The following is a 14457-nucleotide window of genomic DNA, read 5'->3' on the forward strand; positions in this document are numbered from 1 at the left end:
CAGAAAGAAAGAGGGTGCTTCCAAAAGCAGCTGCTGGTCTTGTATTAGGAAAAGGCAGTGCTTCAAATATGAATCTCAATTTCTGAAAGACATTAAAGACCAGCAGCCAAAATGTGCCGCTATTCTGAGAGAGAATGACAGAAAGAGCAAATCTGTAGAGTTGGTGTATGAGAGAGCCAGACTTTCCTTATGTTTTGTAAGGTTTTATGTAATTAATAATTAAGTGCTCTCTAGTCACAGCCAACTTAACAGCTGCCCCTCAAGAAGCTTCCAAGCCAAGATATGAGCATGGGTGATTTGCTTGTACCTTTTTCTGTATAGCAACCCTGGTTTTCCTTGGTGGTCTCCCATTCAAGTACTGACCATGTCTGATCTTGCTTAGTTTCCAAGCTCTGCTGAGCTTGAGCTAATCTGGGAAATTCAGGCTGCTTTTGTGTAATCAGTTTGAGACAGTAATGAAAAACTTGAGGTCCGTAACACTCAAGCTACCTAGAGTGGCTCCTTGGGAGGGAGAGTGAACAAATAAAACAAGAGTTACTTAAACTATCTGCTTCCACAACGACTAAATTCATTGTATTAGGATGCTTCTGGTAGGAGAAAGTTGAGATAGTCATGCCAATATAGTCTACTGCTGTTAAGCTCTGCTAATGTTTTCCAGACCTGTTATTTTTGTGGCTGTCTCTTTTCTATATAGGCTTCAGGGAAAAACCTGAACTTGAATGATGAAAGCCAGCATGGCCTCCTCATGCAGCTCCTGAAGCTCACCCACAATTGCCTGAACTTTGATTTCATTGGTACGTCGACAGATGAATCCTCGGATGATCTCTGTACAGTGCAGATCCCAACCAGCTGGCGATCAGGTAATATTCTTATCTTGCTCTAGCCTTTAGAATTTGTAAAATAAGCGACATCAGGTGATTAAGCTTCCAACTGACTTATAGTCTTCATTAAGAGCTTCACTTTTGTGTAAAATAGCAAAGAGTCCAGTAGTACCTTTAAGACTAACCAACTTTACTGTAGCATAAGCTTTCGAGAATCAGTTCTCTTTGTCAGATGCATCTGACGAAGAGAACTGTGATTCTCGAAAGCTTATGCTATAGTAAATTTGGTTAGTTTTAAAGGTGCTACTGGACTCTTTTCTATTTTGCTACTACAGACTAACATGGCTAACTCCTCTGGATCTATGACTTTTGTGTAAGCCTCATACATACCATGGGCATTCTTTTATGACGTGCTCCCTTTCTGCAGCCTATGGCTAATTGTGTGAGCAGTGAGTGGGGAAATTAAGATGCTGCTTCATCCACACACTTATTAGATGGCCGTAGGCAAGCCATTATTCTGTTATCCATGTGCAGTGTGGCAATAATATGGGCTTATCTTATATGATGGTGGTGGTAACAATTACCAAGACAATATATGTGAAGCAGGGTGAGTATTCATCAGTGTTTATATACCTGTTTACCTGAAAGGAAGACTAGGTTTCTTTTCACACAAGAAAATAGAAGGTCACCTTAAATGTGTTTACAAGTTACAGGTATGTAGAGTAATAAAATACTTTGTGTATAACTTTTTTAAGGGTTTGTCTTACATTGAGGGTTATCTTCCTTTCAGGTAAATAGATAATAATGCCATATGGCAGCTGTTGGGTCTCTGCTGGGGAAGTGACTTTCTTTGGGTTGGATTTGGAGAAGGAAAGCCTGTATCATGGTGCAAGAATAGTGTAGGGCCCAGCAGCTGGAAGGTAGGAGTGAGTGTGGATGGCTAACATCTGGAACTATAATCTCTTCCAATTGATAGTCCCAGCTTCTCAGTGCTCCATCAGGTCCTTAACAGATGGTGCGGCATTTGGTGAATCTTATTTTATTACATAAAATGACAACAAAAAGAAAAGTGCACATCTCAGGAATTGGTTTCAATTTAAAAAGCGTAATAGATTTGAATTATAAACCACTTTAGGAGCCCATCTGGCTGAAAAACAGAGTATAGATATATCAAATATACAATAAAATGTGTTACAATGAGACTAAAATGTTTAGACTGCTGCTTCTCAGCCTGTACAAGATAGGAGTGCTTTACAAGAGAGCCATATCTCTTAAATGGAGAATGCCTGGGGTGGGTTAGAAACTCAGTGCGTTTGTTGTTGACTAACTGCTGCAGCTAGTAGGTCATCTTTCAGTAGTTCCAAAGGTAATTCTTTTCTTCTGGTTTACCTCTGTATGTTACTTTCATTCTTCAGCAACCACTGATTTGCTGTATATACATTTGTACTGGATTCTGAAATATCTCTGCTTCCAGTACCAGCAGTTTAAACAGGAAATTGTAAATAGCCATACATTTCTTTACTAGTTTTCCTTTCTTTTGCTTTATTTGTCCCAGTTTGAATTTATGTATTACATTATTTTCAAATGTTTCTTTTTCCTTAAGGGTCAGTATTCTGTTACAGCGAGCTTAGAAAAGATAACAAATAACAAGATAGGGAAAGAATTTTCTTTGTGAAGGGCAGTTACAAAGGAGGGTTTATAAGTAGGCATGTAACCGGAGAAGGAAATATCATGGAAGGTGCTTTAAGAGAATGAAGAAATTATTTTAACTAAAAACTAGATAATACCAAACCAAGAATACTTTGAGCAGATAGCATAACAACTGTAACTCTTCATTCTTCAAAAGTGTTGATTCTTTTTGTAACTATTTATTTTATTAACACCTTTTATAAATAACTAATAGCATCCCACGAATAGAAACTATATTTAAACAGAAAAACGTTAATAAAATCATATTTCAGTGCTAAATTAAAAAAAAGCAAGTGATGTTTTATAGATGGGCACAGTTAACTCAGTGAGCACGTTTTATGTGATAGTATCATATAGAATTTATATTATTAAGAAAGTACTTAAAATAATAATTTAGTTACTTAACACACCAGAATGGACCTGTATTTCAAAAGTCTTTGTAGATTTGTGGTGTAGATTTTTCAGTATATTCAAAAAAAGGTCCACCTATTTGAAATTCATAGGATCATAGAGTTGGAGGGGGCCTAGTAGACCATCTCATCCAACCCCCTGCCCAATGCAGGAACAACCTAAAACATTCCCAACAAGTATTTGTCCAACGTTCCTTGAAGACTACGAATGAGGGGGAACCCACCACATCCCTAGGCAACTGATTCCACTGCTGAATTACTCTTAACATGAAGAGTTTTTTCTTAATATCCAACCAGTACCTTCCCTCCTGTGGTTTAAACCCATTATTGCGAGTCCTATCCTCTGCTGCCAACAGGAACAGCTCCCTTCCCTCCCCTAAGTGACAACCTTTTAAATACTTAAAAAGAGCAATCATGTCTCCCCTCAACCTCCTCTTCTCCAAATGGAACATTCCTTTCAGTCTTCCTTGTAGGGTTTGGTCTAGAGGCCCCTGATCATCCTGGTTGCGCTCCTCTCCTCTCTGCATCTGTTCCCATTTGTCCATATTAGGGATGCCAGACCCCTGGCGCGGGCAGGGGATCCCCCGCCCCCACTTACCTGGCCAGCGGGGGGTGCTCACCTTCCATGCATGCTCCCCTGCAGTGCTGCACATACCTGCGTGCAGCAACCACCAGGATCGGGCCTGTTTTGGCCCAGATCGGGGCCGCTGCGGAGTGTGGGAGCGCTCCTTCGGTCCGCAGTGGCCCAAAACGGGCCCAATCCGTGCCAAAACGGGCAGATCGGGCCTGTTTTGGCCCAGATTGGGGCCACTGTGGAGCACAGGAGCACTCCCACACTCCACAGCGGCTCAAAACAGGCCCGTTTCAGGTGCTGCAGAGCGCAGGAGTGCTCCTGCGCTCCGCAGCGCCTCAAAACAGGCCCAATCCGCAGGCACATTTTGGGCTGCTGTGGAGGGCAGGAGCGTTCCTGTGTTGTGCAGCAGCCCCCAGCCCAAGCTTCTGCAGAGTGTGGGCGTGCTCCAGGGCTGCGTGATGACATCACTTCACACGCACTCCCCCCGCCCTGCTCAAAGGTAAGAGCCAGGCCCCGATCCCCCGCTGGGAGATTGAGGGGGCCTGGCAACCCTAGTCCACATCCTCTTTGAAGTGAAGCCTCCAGAACTGCACACAATACTCCAGGTGGGGCCAAACCAACACGGTATATTTTGCCTATGATCAAGAAGTCCCAAATCTTAAGCAACTATGTTGATTCTTTTTTAAAGTAACAATCTTGAGAAATGTGAAAATTGTATACCACCAGGTAAAATCCATGTAATGAATGTTTTATAAAGAGTAGGAGGAGGTTGAAAATTAATGGCTTGTATCCTCTTGTTGGCAAAGGAGGAAGAATGATTTTTCTCCATTCACCCCACTATTGCAGACCCACCTACTTTGCTGCCGTATCCTGTTCATGAAGAAGTTTGCAGGAGAATTTTGCAGGACTCAGTGGGTTGCAGCAGGAGGTGGGAAAGTCCTGTTCTGCAAGCTTTGTTGATACAAGCCAGTATATTAAGGTCATTTAATGTTTGGGAACTTATGTTGCCTAGTTAATAGAAGTTTTGTATGGGATTCATAACAGCCGCTTCTATGCTGCTGCAGCAGTACAGTAGAGCCCTAAATGCTGGCCACCGATGACAGGGATTTCTCAGTTTTGCATTTCCATTTCAGTGGGTTATCATGCTTGAACCCACTTTCTGCATTATAGTATATCATCTCTTAGACAGTTTTAAAATTTGCATTGTTTTTTCCAGTTCTTTGATCCCGATTCTGACTTAATATACTGAAAGACATTGGTTGTCAGCATCAGGGAGGCAGTTTGGAGCAGAACTTCATTCCTTGCACTAACACTTCTCTATACTGAATTCAGGGCCCATGTTAGTGATAAATATTGGTATGAACCCTGTTTCTTGTTATTTGGCATATAATGTTATTCATAATAATGGATTACTTTCCTTTTCCAGCCTTTTTAGATTCCTCAACTTTACAGCTGTTTTTTGATCTGTATCATTCCATCCCTCCTACATTTTCACCATTGGTGAGTGTGAAGTTTCTGATTATTGGATATCCTCCCAAAAATTCTGCTTTGGTGAGAATGGCTGATTGCATAATTGGTCACCGTATTAGGTATCAGGAAGGATCTCACTTGCAAGCACACGCTATAAGATTGGCCACCTGTATGTTTCCCATCTCTTCGCACAATCTTTATGCTGCCATGGGAGTTGACACTTCTATATGCATATTTTATATTGACCAACTTTAAATATTCTCCTTCAATTCTTTACCACCTTGAAATGCTGTCTAATAACTGTTTAAGACAATCTAAAGAAGTAGGCAATTTCAATTCCTGTGTACTTGAGATACATAGAATTTCCAGTGCTTATGGCCTGCTGCAGATTCCCCCATTTTTAGCTGCATATAAAGAGAATTGTTTAGATTTTTAAATATTTATTGATTTTTTTTAACCGCCATGAAATAAAATCAGTTGATGGGATATAGTATTGCTAAAATGATGAGGGAACCCCTTGAAGTGTACCTGATCATTGAAGAAACAGATGAATCAAATCAGCAAACATAATATATAAAAGAACAGAGAAAACAAGCAGATCTCCCTTTTCTGAAGTCCATGGTGATAAAAGTAAAATTCAGAATTGGTAACTTGAGATTTCAGAAACTTTCTGATTAGAAAAAATTATGATAGTAGTATTTTAAGATATACACCTTTTAAAGTTTAACTCAGCATCCAGATTTACTAATTAATTTTTTATAATGTGATCTGTTAATACTGCTCCATCTCAGACTGGATATATTTGAAAATTATTGATTAAATAAAACCAAGGTTGTCTTTATTTTTAATTTTATAAATATTGTAAACAGTACAATGTATGCTAAGTTAACTGAGTTATGTATAGTGTATTTTAAGTTCTCAGAAGTAGTAAAGTAAGTTTAAATCTGATGATATATCTCATTCTCCCCCTTTCCAAAAAAAAGTTCTTCTATGGCTTCAGAATTTCTGGAAATGTTCTATCTCTAGGCTTTTTCACAGGCAATGTCAGATCATGTGACTTCTAGTTCTTCACGTTATTCCCTCTTTTTCCTTTTAGGTCTTATCGTGTCTAGTGCAGATTGCTTCTGTCCGTAGGTCCCTATTTAACAATGCAGAAAGAGCAAAGTTCCTGTCTCATCTCGTTGATGGTGTTAAACGAATACTGGAAAACCCCCAAGTGAGCCTGTCAGAATCTGTAGTGGGAATTGGCTTGTGTGCATTCTAACAAACTATTTATTAAATAGAATGCTTAAGGTGCTACTGGGCTCAAAATTTGCTCCTCTAATGAACTATTTTGTATAGTTACAAGTGTGTGCTTTGAAATGCCTCCGTCAAAATACAAAAAAAGAGAGAGCGAACAGGAAAAGAGCCCCCAATAAATGTTCATATAGGGGGTCTTTTTTGAGTATCCAGTGCACCGACCAAGGAAAAAATGGCGTGGGTGGGCAAGGCTGAAACAGTAAAATCTTGCACCAAGGCTTCTTGAATTCTGTGCCAAGAAAAGCTACTGTATGCATCCTGTATAAATTATAATTTTATCCAAACATATAATTTGTAAAATGATACTTAACATAATTATTCTGCTAGACATAAGAATGTGTGTGACGTTGTAGTCCTGCAACTGGGCCACTGGAAGTTCTGTTTGCCTCCCTTCAGAAATCTCAGCAAGCATTGTCCTTATACTTGAAGCCTAACTTACTAAATGCTGGCTAATATGCAGCCTGTTGTATTCTTGATACAGAGTAACTTGAGTGATGTTGCTATGATGCATCTAACACTCCCTGTCATGTTTATGGGTTGGTTCATGATGCTAGGGGTAATACTGCTACTATTGATCAGGTCAAAGGATTGCATTGTCAGAATTTTTTGTTTGTTTGCCCATGAATTAGAATTATGCAGTACTACTTAGGGCCTGTCAGAGAGCTGAAACCAGGTGGTAAATGTAGTTATCTGCAGCCTTTTGGAGTTCTGTGCGCTGGACACTATAAAAAAAAGGATGAGCTTTAGCCCGTATCCCAGATGTACATGAGCAAATGCTCTTATAATGTTTTCAAGCAAAGATTTACCAATCAGTTTTCATGGAGGATAGGTCTATCAATAGCTACTAGCCATGGTGGCTAAAGAGAACATCCCCATTCAGAGACAGTAAAGCTCTGAATCCCAGTGACAGGAGACAACATCAGGGGAAGGCCTCAGCCTCTGTGCCCTGTTGTTGGCCTTCTGGAGTAACTGGTTGGCTACTCTGTGAGACAGGATGCTTGACTAGATGAACCCGCTGGTTTGATCCAGCATGGCATGTTCTTTATTTACAGCATATCTCAGATATTACCCTTGTTCAGAGATGTCTCTAATGCAGAGTTGAGGGGATTTCTTATTCCAGTGCTGAAAACCATGGGTGGTCTTAAAATATCTTCTTTCCTTTGCTTCTCAGAGCTTGTCAGACCCAAACAACTACCATGAGTTTTGTCGGCTTCTGGCTCGTCTTAAAAGCAATTACCAGCTGGGGGAGCTGGTGAAAGTGGAAAACTACCCCGAGGTTATCCGCCTCATCGCCAACTTCACAGTGACCAGCCTGCAGGTGGGAAGCTGAACTGATTGGTTTGCTTTGTTGCTGGAAAAGGCAGGGGGGAGGGGGGTAGAGAAATTTTGCAGCGGCGGCAGCACTCATTAGATTGCAAACCTTGACCCAATCATGTAGGAACTGGGAGGGAGATCGTGCAATCTATAACTGATTTCAAAGCAGTAGTCTTATTCAAGGTTTCTGGGGGTATATAAAACTGTAGTAACAGAAGATTAGTACTTCATGTCACCAAATGGAGTGAGAAAGGAGAAACTTTCTTTACAGCATTCTGATTCTAAAATCTCAGGTGGGGGGCAGTCACTCAAAGCATGGGTTACACTTTAGAAACGCCAGGGTAATCAGATGTCATCTGCTAGCCTCTTAAATAGTTCTCATTTTATTAGTCTCTCGTGCTGTGCAAGAGTCAGTCCCAAAAGGACCTCTTGCTTTCATGTGAACAGCTCAATGGTATGTTCTGCAGAAGCTTTGCTCTGTGTGGCCATATGAGACCAAATTCTCTCTGTGGTGGCATCTTGACTATGTAACAGCCTGTCCACAGGTATTCTGCTGGCACCAATTTTACAAAGTTTTGGGTACCAGCCAAAGATGTGTTTATTTACCAGGCCTTTTGTTGTTTGTGTTTTACTTAGAATCTTTTAATCTCTGGACTTCTGATTATTCTTAATGTGTGTCTGTTTTATTCTCTAGCTTTTACTGTTTATTTTTTTACTCTTTTATTGCTTCTGGGATTTTACTAATCCTGTTGCATTGTTTATTGGATTGTATTGACATAATCTGCCTTGAGTCTCAGTGAGAAAGCCAGCCTATAAATAACATAAATAAAATAAAGTTAGTTACAGAGTTCTTTTTTAATTTAGTCTGCATTTAAATCTATTTTTATCACTTCTGCAAATATTCTTTTTTTTTTAATAAAATTTTTATTGGAATTAGAATCATTTGATTTCACATTACAATCAATTCCCGTTTCCCAATTTCTAACCCCCTCCCTTTCCCCCCTTTTTTGTAGACTTCCAACAGTTTTCCAACCCTTTGTCCCTTTTCCCTTACTCATTTTGAATTCATCTATCTAACAAATATATACTTTCCCTTTAATCTAAGCAATAATTCTTTAACTATTTTTAATACTCTGTACCCTATCTTTAAGTCCCTTCTTCCATATTGGACAAACAATTTGTCCCTTTTTTCATAATTTCATAATTTCCTGGTTTCGAATATTTCTATAAACCGTATACCATATAAACCATATAATCCATGCATTCATATAAGTCAACCAATTTAACTTATATTCTGTGTATTACTTTTTTTACCTATCTTGTCTTCATTCTACTTTAGTTATATTTAATTATATTATTAATTTCCTCTTTCTTTAATTATACATCTATATAACTATCATCAAAAGTTATCAATCAATTTGATCCATATATTTCTTCAGGTAGACTTATTCAGTTTAACATGTTACACGTTTATACCAGAAACAATATTAACTAGTCGGTCCTTATAGTTAGTTATTTTCTATCCATATTCTGTATATTTTTCTATATATAACAATCTAACAAGATAACTGCTTAGACATTTTCATTTCTCTCTCTACCCTCCGGTAAAGTCACCCCCCTCTACATTTTGTCATGTTTCAATAATTCTCAAACTGCCACAGTTCTCCTCCCACCTCCCATTTCTTCAACACATATTGCTTCAGCTTCTCCCAGTCTGTGTTGAACTGTCCTGGGTCCAGATTTCTCAATTTTCTTGTCATTTTATCCATTTCGGCCATATACAGCAATTTGTAAGTCCAGTCCTCAATAGTTGGCACTTCTTGTACTTTCCATTTTTGCGCATACAAAAGTCTAGCCGCTGCTGTCATGTAAAATAGCAATGTTCTATATTGGGCTGGAATATTCTCCATTCCCAAGTTCAGTAGCAGGAGTTCTGGGTTCTTATTGATTTGAAATTGTAGAATCTCACTTATTACTTTTATTATTTCTCCCCAGTACTGCCTAGCTACCTCACACGTCCACCACATATGGTACAGAGAGCCCTCATGTTTTTTACATTTCCAGCATTTATTAGAAATGTTCAAATTCCCTAGCGCAATCTTCTTTGGTGTCATGTACCAGCGATAGATCATTTTGTAAATGTTCTCTTTAATATTAGTACACGTTGTAGTCTTCATTGTGTTTTTCCACAAGTGTTCCCATGCCTCCATTGTTATTTCTTTGTTAAAATTTATGGCCCACTTCACCATTTGTACTTTAACTATTTCATCTTCAGTATACCATTTCAACAGTACTTGGTATACCTTGGAAATTTCCTTCTTACCCTCTTTTAAAAGTGTCCGCTCTAGTTCCGAATTCTCTGTTCTTATGCCTCCCTTTGCACAATCCGAGTTGTAGAGATCTCTGATCTGCCTATACTGAAACCAATCATAGTTGGGTGATAACTCGTCCTGTGTCTTTATTTTAAGTTTGGAAGATTCTATTCGGGTTATCTCCTTATATGTTAAACACTGTTGCTCAGTATCGACAGCTCTCGGATCTATTACTTCATATGGAACCACCCACATGGGGGTTCCTTCTTGTAAAAAATCTCTGTACTTCTTCCAAGTTGCATATAGGCTTTTCCGTATATAATGATGTAGGAACATAGAGTTAACTTTTACTTTATCGTACCATAGGTATGCATGCCATCCGAATATTTTTTTATATCCCTCTAGGGCCAATAATTTCTTATTCTTCAGCGTCATCCAGTCTTTCAGCCACACTAGGCAGATTGCATCATAGTAAAGTCTTAGATTGGGCAGTTGCATTCCGCCTCTTTCCTTTGCATCTTGTAAAACTTTCATTTTCACTCGAGGCTTCTTGCCTGCCCAAACAAAGTCTGATATTTTCCTCTGCCATTTTTCAAACTGCTTAGAGTCTCGGATAATTGGTATTGTCTGTAACAAAAACATTACTCTTGGTAACACGTTCATCTTAACTGCTGCAATCCTTCCCAACCATGACAAATTCCATCTATTCCATTTGATCAAATCTTGCTCAATCTGAGTCCATAATTTTTCATAGTTATTTTTGAATAGATCTATATTCTTTGCAGTCAGTTCAATTCCCAAATATTTCACCTTAGTTGTTACTTCACAGTCCGTTATTTCCATTAACAGTTGTTGTTTTTGCTTAGTCATATTTTTGCATAGTATCTTTGACTTCTTTTTGTTAATATAAAACCCTGCCAAATCTCCGAACTCCTTGATCTTCTCTATCACTTTTGGCATATTCTCCATTGGGTCTTCCACAATTAACATTATATCGTCCGCAAATGCTCTGACCTTATAAGAAAAGTCTTTTATTTTTATTCCGCGGATTTCTTCATCTTGTCGTATTTGTATCATCAGTATCTCCAATACCAAAATGAATAACAGCGGAGACAACGGGCAACCTTGTCTTGTTCCTTTACTTATAGTCAGTTTCTTAGTAGTCTCATCATTCACCACAATTGCTGCATTCTGGTCTCTGTAGATTTCTTTAACTGCTCTTATGAATCTTTCTCCCATTTGTAGCTTTTCCATAGTGGCAAACATAAAGTCCCAGTTCAAATTGTCAAACGCTTTTTCAGCATCAACAAAGAAGAAACCAACCTCTTTGTCACAACGCTTATCATAATACTCAATAGCATTAATCACTGTCCTTAAATTGTCTCTGATTTGTCTACCAGGTAAAAAACCTGCTTGTTCCTCCTCAATAACTTCCGAAAGCCATCCCTTCACTCTCTCTGCCAGTATCTTCGCAAAGATTTTATAGTCATTGTTAAGTAAGGATATGGGCCTGTAATTTTTCACATTAGTCAAATCTTGGCCCTCTTTGGGGATCAATGAAATGTTAGCTTCCTTCCAGGTATCTGGAATCCGTTGATCCTTTAATACTCCATTGATCACTTCTTTTAGGAATGGTACCAGTTCGTTGGCCATTGTCTTATAAAATTTAGCTGTAAGTCCATCTGGCCCTGGCGCCTTTCCCAAATTTGTTGATTGTATTGCCGTTTTTATTTCCTCATCCGTTACTTCGTTGTTCAGTCTGTCTCTCCACGCTTCCGAGATTACTGGGAGCTTCATTTTCTCCAAATATGTCACTATTGATTCTTTATTCACCTCTTTCTTATTATACAATTTAGCATAAAATTTATAGAAGGCTCTACTAATGGATGTCTGTTCCAAATACGTTTTGTTATCTTCACATATTTTATTTATTATTTTCTTTTCCTTTCTTTTTTTCAATTGCCATGCCAAATATTTCCCAGGTTTGTTTGCACCTTCAAACCCTTTTTGATTCAGTCTTTTAAGATTCCACTCCAATTCTTTATTATTCATTGCTGTCAGCTGTTCTTGTAATATTCTTTTGATGTTGGCAAGAACCTATGGTCAGTTTATTGCTGCAGTTTTGGAACAACAAATACTTTAATGCTGATAATGTTAATTACATTATACTGTCTGTAAACTGCCTTGTGTACCTTTGGACAGGAGGCAGAAGTGCTTGAAACAGAGTGAAAAGCAGACTAGCATAATGGTAGCAGTGGCAAACATGAAAGCAGCGTTCAGCACGGTTGAACCGCTTCCTTCCTTTTGTTTCTGCAGCATTGGGAATTTGCTCCAAACAGCGTACACTATCTCCTAAGTCTGTGGCAGCGATTAGCAGCATCCGTTCCTTATGTCAAAGCAACAGAGCCACACATGCTGGAAACATACACGCCTGAAGTCACCAAAGCTTACATCACCTCCAGGCTGGAGTCTGTGCACATCATATTGAGGTAGAGGCTAAGAAACAGTCTCCAGTTGGGGAAGGAGAGCATTAGTAGACATTTTCTGCTTTCTTTGGCCCCCAAATTTCTGAAAGTGACAAGATAGCACCAGAAGGAACTCTTATGAGAGTTTCTGACATATCCTAAATGCTTCAAACGCTCCCAAGGTCCCATTGATGAGCTCCAGTGAAAATTGAAAAACTATGGAACTCTCAAGCAAAGAATATGTGGCTTGAGGACCTATGGTGAAGCTTGTGGCAGAGGGAAAGAACCTCTATTTGGTGGGAAGTGAGGTTATTCAATCTGCTACAAACAGTGTTTTTGATCTTCTGCCTTGCTCTTTCTTCCATTTACAGAGACGGCTTGGAAGATCCACTGGATGACACGGGTCTAGTGCAGCAGCAGCTAGACCAGTTGTCCACCATTGGACGCTGTGAATATGAGAAGACCTGTGCTCTCCTCGTGCAGCTATTTGACCAATCGGCCCAGACCTACCAAGAGCTCTTACAGAGTGCGACAGCCATTCCTGTGGATGTAGCAGTGCAGGAAGGTGTGTGCCTAAAGGGCTGCAGCAGCATAGCTTTACTGTCAAAACTGTCATAGGTACTGCTCTTGAACCTAGTAGCCAGCCGTAAGGGCTTTGTGCAGTTCTGTATTAATGTGTGGTAAATCTGGGAGCTTAGTTCCTGTTCCATTTAGATCTTTATTAGCTCCTTTAAACACAGTAGAAAACAAGGCATACATTTGCCTTGTGCACAAATTGAAGAGCAGTGTAGTGCAAGTAGCATAAATAAAACTATTAAACTGAGTCCACTTGTCAGAGGCACCTGTGGGAGGGGAAAAAAGCAGAGCAATTCAGCAGGTTCTCAGAAAATTGTGGCTCTCCTTCCCTTTAAATCCAGCCCTCCCCAGTAGGTGGTCTAGTTTATCCTTTCTGTCATTGATGTGAAATCTTCTATGCCTTCATGTTGGTTTTAAAGTGAATAGCTTCTGTGGATCTGAACTCTGGCCTCTTCTGATTTCAGGGCGCTTGACGTGGCTTGTCTATATCATTGGTGCTGTGATCGGTGGCCGGGTATCTTTTGCCAGCACAGATGAGCAGGATGCAATGGATGGCGAGCTGGTTTGTCGGTAGGAACCACTGTACTCCTGAGCCTCTTGTGAGCCTTCCTAGAAGGATAGCTTCACACACTCCCTTTGTGCCACACACTATTTCCAAGCTGAAAACTCTTGACTTAGGAAGGGCCATAAGGAAAGATTGACAAACAGTGAAACTAATGTCTGTGGTAGCTGGGTAAGAAATCCGTAGTCAGTGTCACTCTTTGTTGTGGACAATCCTATCTTCTATATTATTATAGACTGTGCATTCTGTATGAGATCATACGTTGTAATTGTGGGCAGAATCCAGCATCCTGAGAATCTCCTTTCAGTTAAAAGCATATCTTTGATAGTAGTGAAGATGATCCTTGCGGCCAGTATTTGGGCAAAACTTAACAGCTGGGGGAAGCTTGAAATAGGTTGATGTCCCACTCCCATGACTAGCAAAGCCAGAATAATTTACACAGAATAAGCAGGTGATTTGCATAATTTAGGCAGGTTGCAGAATTCCATTTTACTCGGCTCAGTATTTTTGTACATGTTCATATGTAGCATACATTCAGCCTTCTTCAAACCAAACCCAACCTGAGTGGGATTTTAATGTTAAGCCACTTTCTGATCCTTCATAGGTGTTTCATGTCAACTTTCACGTAGAGGTTTATTTTGCCAATGACACTGGGTTGGAGCCAGCAGAAGAGTGGAAAGAATTAGCACGGCAGATCTTCTCCTACCTTTCCCTTCTTGCCATTTGACCTGAAACTCCTCTCTGAGGACCAGGAGAATCCCACGAACAAAATGTACCACAGGACAGGATGCTGCAGGAACAAGGAGGAATCGAGTAAAAATTACCTTGCCCTCCTTCCTTTGCTGATGCAAGCCACAAGTGGAAGAGTGATTCCTCCATGTGGCTACAGCACCTCGTCTTGTGGCATGTTTTGTCCTTGAGTCTGCCAATCCTAGGAGAGCAAACAGCAGGTTACTTCAGAAAGA

General features: G+C 39.7%; 1 protein-coding gene across 1 annotated transcript in view; it reads left to right on the forward strand.

The window, feature by feature from the left end:
* XPO7 (exportin 7) overlaps window positions 1-14457 on the forward strand; it is an 85799-nt gene that overhangs the window by 40303 nt on the left and 31039 nt on the right. The window contains exons 7-13 of the mRNA XM_054998076.1: window positions 695-860; window positions 4921-4994; window positions 6061-6180; window positions 7435-7581; window positions 12206-12378; window positions 12726-12919; window positions 13395-13500. Of these exons, the coding sequence (XP_054854051.1) occupies window positions 695-860; window positions 4921-4994; window positions 6061-6180; window positions 7435-7581; window positions 12206-12378; window positions 12726-12919; window positions 13395-13500 (980 nt within the window). The remainder of the gene's footprint in view (window positions 1-694; window positions 861-4920; window positions 4995-6060; window positions 6181-7434; window positions 7582-12205; window positions 12379-12725; window positions 12920-13394; window positions 13501-14457) is intronic.

The sequence above is a fragment of the Eublepharis macularius genome, chromosome 14, assembly GCF_028583425.1.
Source record: "Eublepharis macularius isolate TG4126 chromosome 14, MPM_Emac_v1.0, whole genome shotgun sequence".
Taxonomy (NCBI): Eukaryota; Metazoa; Chordata; class Lepidosauria; order Squamata; family Eublepharidae; genus Eublepharis; species Eublepharis macularius.